Source organism: Pseudonaja textilis, chromosome 1 (assembly GCF_049901715.1).
Source record: "Pseudonaja textilis isolate UNSWEBS1 chromosome 1, rPseTex1.2, whole genome shotgun sequence".
NCBI lineage: Eukaryota > Metazoa > Chordata > Lepidosauria > Squamata > Elapidae > Pseudonaja > Pseudonaja textilis.
Window position 1 is genome coordinate 52351180 of NC_141990.1, and position 9897 is coordinate 52361076.

Genomic DNA, 9897 nt, shown 5'->3' on the forward strand with positions numbered 1-9897 from the left:
CGCCCAGTCTTTGTTATGAGCAAACTAATTAACATTTGACAAAAACAGAAGGGCTTATATATAATTCCAATTTAGTTTATTAAAAGAACAATCCAGTTTTGACAGTTTAAAAAGGCCTGAACTTTCAAGGTCTGAATGTTATTACTATAGAAGCTGCCTGATGGGCAATTGACCAGACTGATAGCAATCACTCTTTCCTGTTCATCTGAATTCTTGTAGCAGTTACAAAGTTAATTCTTGATTGGAATACATTCAACAGTGTCCATGTTTGATTCTGATTATCTGTATTAAAATATTGTATTTAATTTTTATCAAACACAATTACAATTTATTAATTTTTAAGCCTTGCAAAAATGTTCTTCATAAAATATTTTGACTTTTTCAATGAATGTACACTGTTCCGTTTGTCACTTAAACATGAATATAAAATATACTAGTCTTTCACTGAACACTAACAAATTGAAAAAAATAGATGTCCACCAACTTTCACATTATCACAAAAGTTATTCTTAAAGCATTAAGGAATATACAAACCTACATTTCATTGGCTTTTGAAAGATAATATTTTATAAAGCAGCAGAAAAAGGGAAATGTTGTAAAACCTGGTGTATAAAAACAAACCATACTGCCATTTTTATTTTTTCTTCCCTTTGGAAGGCTTAGCAAACAAAGCAGGATCAATTTGATCTCTAGCCAAACCTCTCACTGAAAAAAGTCGTTCTGCTCTTTCCTGTAAAGTACCTCCACATTTTAGTCCCAAGGCCAATAGTTCAAACTTTAGTTTGTCTAGTCCTATGGCTTCCAGTTCCGCAACAGAATTGAATTCCATCAGATTGATTCTTGCAGTATCCTAAGAATCAGAAACATACATTTTAAATATGTATCTCAGAAGAGGAAAATGGTCTTTAGAACAAGAGCTAAATTAAATGTTAAGTGATTTTGCAATGTCCACTTCTGCAACAAGATGGCTTTGACGCCTTATATATGCCTTATTTTTTTAAAGTTTGTGAATTAGAATATTCTTGCATATGGGGCTAAACAGCAAATATAAATAAGTTAATTCTTATACTGATAAAGTAGTTTATGTCTCCATTTTAGACTGGGGGTGGGGGGGGCGAACCCTTTCAGTGAGGAATGTATGCTCAATGGCTACAAAACATTGTCAAACTGTTAAAGAAAAAGAGAAGACTGTGGGAAGAAGAGAAAATAGGATTGTTTAAATTTTGAACGACATTACTTGTACTTTGATTTGGCTTTAATGCTACTCTTTCTTTGATACAATATTGTAAAATGACATGGATAATGAATTGCCAGAATGGAATGAAGTTTTCAAAATGCACTATTTCTAAAAAATCTAATGGATTCAGGAAGAAAAAGAATTATATATTTAATAAAAAATAACCATACTTACTGCATGTTGAAGCTGACTTGCAGCTTTTTCACTACACGAGGCATTTGTATGCTTTTCTTCTTTCAGAATCTGTGCTGTTTTCTGTTTCTCATTGGCTACAATTTTACTGGAAGTTGGATCTTCTAGTAGATCTTTTTTAGCATTCTCTGTTTGATCTTCTGACTTCTCATCAGAGCCTGAACTGCAATTTACAGAGTCCTCTGAAATCCTGGGAAACTCATTTAAATTGTCAGTCACACTGATATGGCTGCCAGGTGACGTGGAGCATCTTCCTGACGTCCCAGGAGATTCATCTTCATCGCTACTATCCTCTGAACTGTTAGGATCGTCCACCCCTTCTATACCTAACCTGTCACATTCAATTTTAAAACATGAATATAATTTCAGCATGAAACAAAATCTGTGATATAAAAGAACAAATCTGCCCCATAATTATGTATGGGGCAGACATCCTAACACCAAAAATCCATCTAAGTACAATGGTGGTAAATTTTTAAACTATATGAAATTTAAAAAATTTTTTTTTGAAATGATCAGGATAAAGCATTCTGCCCACCAAAAGAATGCCAAAGACTCTTTCCAATAATTCCAGTATCGAATCTCTGAGAATTCCAATATTGAAAATGAATATATCAGTAAAATACTCCTGAACACAACCAGCTTCTAGTTTCATTGCAATACATTACATCAACAGAAAAATTCAATGTACTAAACAACTATAGAAGACAGCTTTAGAGTAGTTATTGCCTCAATTTCAATAACATATGCTAGCAAGGAGAGGAAGCAAGAAAATCCCATTCCACATTAGATCATCATTTATAATTTTTAAGATGAGAGCCACCAACTTTAAAGAAAGCAACTTTTTTTTTCTTGCCATTTTTATCATATGGTTATACTTCTTTAAAATGTGGTGCTTACCATAAACATCTTTTCTTCTCTGATGGTGGTCCGGTTCCAGAATCAGCCACCCCTTTTCGACTCTCACTGCTTTCTGGGGAAACCACCGTGCTGGAAGAAGCTTGCATACCTAAAAACAATAAAAGCAACCAGCCTTCAGCATGTTAAATGACACACAGATGTTAAATCATTAAAATCAGGAATTTAAGGAAATATGAATGTTTGATTTTTTTTGGCTTCATTCCTCAAATGTTTGCTTAATTTATTATTAATCGTCCTCTCAGCTGACTGCATAATGCAAACATGACTGAGGGATGGGGAGTGCACAGTCTTCCATTATATTATTCAGGGAAGCTGAATTTTCTAATAACTGCTTTTCATGGCAAAGGTCAGTTAAAATCCAGTGTCTATGGAGAATACCAAACTGGACAAATTGCTTTAATATGCAAGAGGATGATACTGAAACAGGCAAGTAATCAAAGGCAGAAAAAACAAGAGGTCAGAGCCTGAAAACAAAAGGAGAAAAATACATAAGATATTCAATGTCTAGGATATCTTATTCATAGGGCATTTAATTAAAATATCTAAGGGCCCAACTATCCCAAAGTGCAATGCAGGACAGAGTCTAAACTACTTTGACGCTACCTTTCAAGACAGAATCTTCAAGTCTCTCTGCCATTTCATGGCACTGCTGCTGGTAATCCGGGTTAGTAAAAAAATGCTTCGGTTCCACCAATTTGCGCTTCAGTCTTTCTAAACGCCTTTGTTCCTTGTCTGCTTCCCGTTCTGCTTGTTGTTTCACCCATTCGGCCATCCTGTAAGAAAGGAGGAGCCATATCAAACTGAATTCTATTTCAATGGGTGAATTCAACTATAAAGTCTAAAACAAAGAACCCCAAACAGTACAGCACAATGAGTGAGATCATCTATCTTTGGAAAGTCCTTGCTACTGAAGCTTGACAAGAGACAATATGAATATAATTTGGTGCCAGGTTATTTATCTATGTATTGAAAAGAAATATGCAGGGTTCTCTTGCTCTGCACATTAATGCTTTTTAATTCATTTCACTGTTATTTTTAATTTGATTTGTAATAATTATTTTACTTTATAGTATTATCTTATTTAACTACACAAGTATGTATGAGGCATAGTTAAATCCTATGCCTCATATGTATGGTAATATTTCCAGAAAAAGGCAGGTTAAATTTTTTTTGAAGAATGATTATTACAAAAATGGCACATACTGTTTAATGTACACAGAAAATTTTATCTAAATGGCTGTGAAAAGTCAACACCAACTTCATGACACAACAACCATAGAGAGATAATTGTAAAAAAATATCACAAAAAGGAATAGCTAAGCCTGAAATAGACAAGAATATATAGAAATAGAAAATGGTAAATTCCATGCTGCTAATTGAAAACTAGAACCGATATGAAAATTCATGTACCTGAGATATGACCTGGTTCTTAAAGTTATACATAAATAGTAAGAACAGCAAATAAATGAATATGTATACTTTAGTAATAGGGAAACTCAAGTGAAGATTTTGTAATACGTGCTAATAGAAAGTCTAGCACTTGGTATGTGAACAATGAATATCTGTCATAAAAAGTAAAAATGCCAATATGTAAAAATATGCTTCTGCCCATTTTGTTATATGGACGCTTGATTATGTTAGGAGACACAAAAGTAAGTTGAATGTAGTGGGAATGATATGGTAAGATAGGATCATGACAGAATAGATGCCGAATAAATGTGAATTGAATACAAAAGTGCTTTAAATTGCTTTGGTCATAGAGACAGAATAAATGAGAATTGAAAAGAATAGGAAGAAAAAGTGAATGGGCTGAAGAAAAGGGAAAATCATGAAAAGGAAAAATCTGTGATTACATTAAGTAAACTGAGTTTTTCAAAAAGAAATCCAGTATCATGGTTGAAAGAACAAAATATAATGCATGAAGCACAGTGTTGTATCAATATGTTGAAAGGAATTATAGTCTGCAAGGACAGAGAGTTATGAAGCTGATTAGTGAATAATATTGGTGTAAATGAGTTATTTCATTTACATTTCTTATCTCGGTGCTTTAATTTCTTTGATTCAATGTATTTTATTCCATTTTTATATCTGCATAATGTTGCTTACTCCAACAAACAATAGCACGATGTGTATCTATGGATGGATACATTATAAAAATATTTTTGATAAATCTATGCAATAGTAACAGCGAAACACATGTGTTTCTACTTAGTTAAATGTCTCACGCTTTTTCATGGTTAACATCTCGAAGTCTCCTTCCACTGAGATCTCTGCAAGCCTCTCGGTTTGTTGTCTTCTCAATTTGAGCGCCAAGCGCTCGGAGCATAGATCCAAAACCTGAGAAGTAATTAAAATAGGTCAGTTACAGGAATCTAAGTGTAAGAAACATTGACTCTCCAAGAATCAGAACATGATGCAACACAATAATAAATCCTTTTTATGTTGTTAGTCTGTTTTACCCAGATTCAAAAATCCTTCTTTAGACAAAATCAAAGATACAAAAAAAAAACTTTTAATCCTATTCCAGAGCTCCAATTCAGATGATTCCAAACATTTCAGAACTGTACATAATTACTAGAAAATAATCAACAATGGGAAGTTATAATGGCAAGATAGCCAGTACAGGACTGTCACCTTGTTTTCTTCTTGTCACATTCTCTCAAATTACTGTTTCTTTGTTAAGATCATAAAAATATGGGCAGTTAATATATTTCCCTCTCCCCCTTTTAACTTTTCTTTTTCCCTCATTGCATTGATACAGTTTATCTTCCACCCTTTATGTATTGTACAATATATCACAATAGATCATACATTGGTGGTTCTGGATTGTTTCCAATTCTGTAGCCGTTAATTGTGGATCCACAATCTGGCTCCACTACTATATTTTTCAGGGCCGAGTGCATTACAATTAAAATGAACAAATTCAATCTCAATCATGGAACTTCACTGGATAATTTGGAGTCAGGCACTATCTTTCAGCCAAGCCTATTTCACACAATTATTTGATGAGTTGTTTTATCTGTCATTTATAAGAAACATGAGATAGTCATCTAAACAAATAAACACAATAAATTATTTAATATGCAAAACTAGCAGTGAACCAACCTCCTTTTCCACCACATAATCTTGGTTCCACGCTGTAAAGAGCTCCATCTTGTAGTACACCTCCAGAATTAATACATCGACCATTACACTTTACATAAAAGTGATCTTGAGGAAGCCCCTAAAATAATTATTTTTTTTAAAAGGGAGAGAGATACTAAATATTAGAATATTTATCCCAGGACCTATTTAATTATATAGGAAAGAGAAACTGCATTAATTTCGAACAGGTTATTTAAACAGCACATTGGCAAATCACTAAACAATGAAAGGTTATCGTACAAAACCTAGGACAGCATGAACAATGCATTTATTCACAAAGCCATGCTTCACAAATCACAAAAAGATGGGCAAACGACCCCACTAGAAAACGTTTGAGTTTGAGCATACAATCCATAAAACCCAGTGTCCCAACAGCAAGGATCACTGTCGCCACGGATCGAGGATATCTATATTCATTTGCTAAACAAATATATAAATACTAGGCTCGGGAAAGGTGATTTATGTATCCGCTTCACCTGCGAAAGAGAAAACAAAACAACTCCTCCCAACTTGTTTATTCTAAAGATGTCAATTATAAGAACCCAGGCACACACACTTCTTGTATAGCCCACGCCATCCACTTCTTTCATATGAACACTCATTATTTACCTGCGCTTGGCACCAGGAACGGAGAAAATCCCCAACCGACCAGTCTTCAGCCGGCAACATCAGACATTGCAGCTCCGAGGACAACGGACTCCTCACCAACACCACCATTTTCTGATTTCCTGTAACGACACAAGCAAAGTCCTTGCTTTTCGGCAAGACGCAAGAAAGGAAAAAGCTCGGTGACGTCAACGAAGTAAACAGGAAGTCGGGTATTAGAATGTTGCCAACAGAAGAGTTCCTTTGCAGGTTCTCACGCCACGTGACAGAGCGCGTTGGGGGTACGTGCGCATGCGTAGGGACTTTCCGTGGACCCTGCCTTAAGGAGAGTAATAAAGATGGTGGGGGTTGGGAATGCTAACGTGGGTGAGGGGAGTTAATGGCGCTGCAGAGCGTCTGGTTGCGACCACTTTTCTTGCTTCATCGTTCCCCTTCAAGTTATTGCCCTTCCGAGATCAGAACAGGCTGTTATCCGCCTGGTTTTTCCTGGCAGATTCGGCTCATCAACCTTCTCTGTTTACATTCCCGTCGCCCCTTCCATTGCTAGCGCAGGGAAATTGCTTTATGAGCCAGAAGGCGGGAAAATCCCTCGGTGGCGTTATCGTCATTGACGTTTTGCTTCTTAAAAGTGACCAAGCTGAGGCTGAATTGAAAATGCAATCCAGCGTAGCGACATTTGTAATTCCCCCCCCCCCCTAGTTTCAGGCGCAGAAAATTAGGACAGTTGTGATATTTATAAACCTGCAATGGAGAGCTCTGTCCCTCCCTACCCACCGCCCTTGCGCCCACATACTTCATTGTGTTGTGTTGGTTTGCAAACGCCATATTTTCTGCCAATGTCAGCTTGGGAGCAGCCTCTCTCGGGCTCTTCAGGCGGTAGTAGCATAACGAATGAGGCTGTTCGTGTCACTCTGCCAGTTGCAACGGCGACAGGAGGAATGATTGCATTCGTCTTGGAGGCCATGCATATGGTATGCTGACTCGAAGTTGTCGGCATGTGGTAACTAACCGCCTTTCCTGGAGGCAGTTTAAACGTCAAGGCACGAAGAAGTAACGAAAGTGTACTCGAATTACACAGCGGCGCTCGCCAAGATGAGGCTCCTTCATTCCGTCATTTTTCCTCTTTGCAAATCCAGAGCATGTAAAGCCTGGCCATTCGGGTTTTAAAACAAGCATGGCACAGATAGTGTGCAGTTTCACAGGACAGTAGAACAATATGCAGATAAAAGATTAACTTGCTAATGATTACTTTTAGCGAGGTGTGGCTGGGTGCCCTCTCTGCAGTTAAAAGTTGATCTTAACATAATGAAGACTTCTTATATTGCTGAGTACTGTGTAGGAAGAAACAATGATGCACTTATTCAAAACAGCCAGTCTAGTTGCCAAATATAGGAAAGATTGAAGTTCTAATGCTGAAAACATCATTTTAGAATTAATCCTTCCAAATCTAATCAAGAGTAAACAATAAACATGTATAAAATAAATGCTATGAGTGTACACAACGACTGAAAATCTCGACCTGCTATTCATATTACTGTTGCTTATGATATTTAATAATTATTGCATGCCCAGTGAAAACAGTTAAGTAGATATGCCTTGAATTTGAATTCTTAAAAGGAATCAGTTTTAGCTGACATCCAAAACTGTAAAGTGGTTTGATTTTGACTTAGTACAATGTGTAAACTCAGTTGTGGTTTATAAAAAACATGATTTTATGCCTTAGCTAGGTAAGCTAGACAAGTATAGATTATTCAAGCCATGATTTTATTTATTTACATTGTTGCCTGGATTACAAAATGCAACTCTGGGCAATCAACATAAATTCAAAACACATGTAACCAGCCAATTATTTTTTAAAAAATTAAAAGAACTGAGAAACATGCCTTAGAACATGGATGTCAAACTCATGTCATCATGGCAGCATCACATGACATATAGGGACTTTTTCCCCCTTCACTAAACTGGGTGTGGGCGAAGCAGGCATATGACTCATCCGGCCCGTGGGCTGAGAGTTTGACAGCCCTGCCTTAGAATGTCCCATTCAATTTTATGTCTAGCTTCCAGTTGTCAATTAATTGTACAGTCCTGGGCCAATTGGAACCAGAATTTCAGTTGCTAAGCAAGGCATTTAAGTGAATCACACCTGATTTTAAGTTTTTTGTTTTTTTTACCACAGTTGTTAAGTGAATTATTGCTACCACAGTTAGATAAATCATATTGTTAAGCAAATTCAGCTTCTCATTGATTTTGCTTGTTGGAGGCTGATTGGGAAATCACAAATGGTGATCACCTAACCCTGGGATTCTACAACCATTGTAAATACATGCTAGCTGCCAAGCATATCAGCCAATACCTCAGCCAACATGTTCTTACGAAAAAGCCAACCAATCTGCAAACATCAACTCCATCAACCTATCAAGAAATAACACAGCCAACCAGCCCACTTACAACAGAGCTAGCACACCACACCTCCCCACCAGTATTTATAGAGAGACGGCAGCTCCGATCACACTGCTCGCACAAGCACGAAGCCAAAAGCACCAGCCTGAAGATGGCGAGTGGGACCTCATTGAAACATCGCCAAGATACTCTCAATCTTACACAGGAAAAGACCCGAACACGCCAAGACCTGCATAACTACATGTGAAAATCTACGAAAACAAATATATATCTATCCACATACATATACATATACATACATACATACATACATACATACATATTCATGTTTTTCAAGTCTTCCTGAAATGTCTGATGCTACATTTTCTTTGGCCTTCCTCTTTTTTCTCTGACATCTGTTGTGATCCAATTGATTGTGGTCTTTGTTGGGTGTCACTCACTCATGCAGAGCTCATGCCCACCGAAGTGCATTCATTATATCCTGGGGTGGGATTCAAATTTTTTAATAACCGGTTCTGTGGGCATGGCTTAGTTGGTGGGCATGTGACTGGGTGGACACAGCTTGGTGGTCTTGTTACTGGCTGGGTGTGGCCAATTCAACATCACTCACATCGAGGCACGCATCTCTTCCCCTGGCCTCTTGTGACTGTGGGGATGTTGCAACAGTCATAATTGTGAAAAACAATCATAAGTCACTTTTTTCAGTGCCATTGTAACTTTGAATGGTCATTCCACACAAGCAAAGTACCAGCAAAGGAGGAAAAAAAAAACTCCAGAGAAGTTCCAGAGACAGGAAGTCTAGTCCTACCAAGAATGTAATAAGGGTTAACAGAGAGGCAGTTTCTGTAAGCAACACCAGAATGTTTCCTTCCTGCCTTCCTTACAGGATTGGGCCAGTAATTTCTTCTAACAATCGGTTCTCCGAATGCTTAGAATGTTAACAACCGGTTCTAGCGAATAGGCGCGAACTGGTAGAATCCCACCCCTGTTTATATATTCTTTATATATTATAGGGCACTGAACAGTGGTTAAAATGCTGGGCTTGCCAGCTGGAAGGCTGGCAACCAGGTTCAAGACCTGAGCTCCACGCAATAGGATGGATCCTTGTCCCAGTTCCTGCCAACCTAGCTGATTGAAAGCATACAAATGCAAGTAGTTAAATAGGTACCACTTTGGTGGGAAGGTAACAGTGTTCTGTATCATCATACTGGGAACATGACCATGGAAATGTCTTTGGGTAGCGCTGACTCAGTGGCCTTGAAATGGAGGTAAGCACTGCCCCTATAGTTGGCAATTACTAACAGAGTAAAATCTGCAGGGACTCCTTTACCTTACCTTTTTCTATTATATAGAGCAGTGGTGGCTAACCTTTTTTGGGCTCCCATGCTGAAAATTGT

The 9897-nt window shown here is 37.4% G+C and overlaps 1 protein-coding gene across 1 annotated transcript; it reads right to left on the reverse strand.

The window, feature by feature from the left end:
• Window positions 1-54: 54 nt before the first annotated feature.
• Window positions 55-7391, reverse strand: SDE2 (spliceosome associated SDE2). The gene is made up of 8 exons (XM_026695671.2): window positions 6894-7391; window positions 6104-6222; window positions 5456-5573; window positions 4576-4687; window positions 2954-3123; window positions 2330-2438; window positions 1412-1760; window positions 55-850 (listed from the first exon to the last, which is right to left on the reverse strand). Exons 2-8 carry the CDS (start codon window positions 6209-6211, stop codon window positions 635-637), a joined length of 1182 nt encoding a protein of 393 aa, XP_026551456.1. The 5' UTR covers window positions 6212-6222; window positions 6894-7391; the 3' UTR covers window positions 55-634.
• Between the last annotated feature and the right edge of the window lie 2506 nt (window positions 7392-9897).

Bases quoted from the DNA above. Each gene is read 5' to 3' on its own strand.
- SDE2 (XM_026695671.2), bottom strand. From the start codon at position 6,211: ATGGTGGTGTTGGTGAGGAGTCCGTTGTCCTCGGAGCTGCAATGTCTG. The intron at 4,688-5,455 runs GTTGGTTCACTG...ATTACTTCTCAG, and splicing joins ATTATGTGGTGGAAAAGGAG to GTTTTGGATCTATGCTCCGA. The intron at 3,124-4,575 runs GTGAGACATTTA...CCTTTCTTACAG, and splicing joins GATGTTAACCATGAAAAAGC to GATGGCCGAATGGGTGAAAC.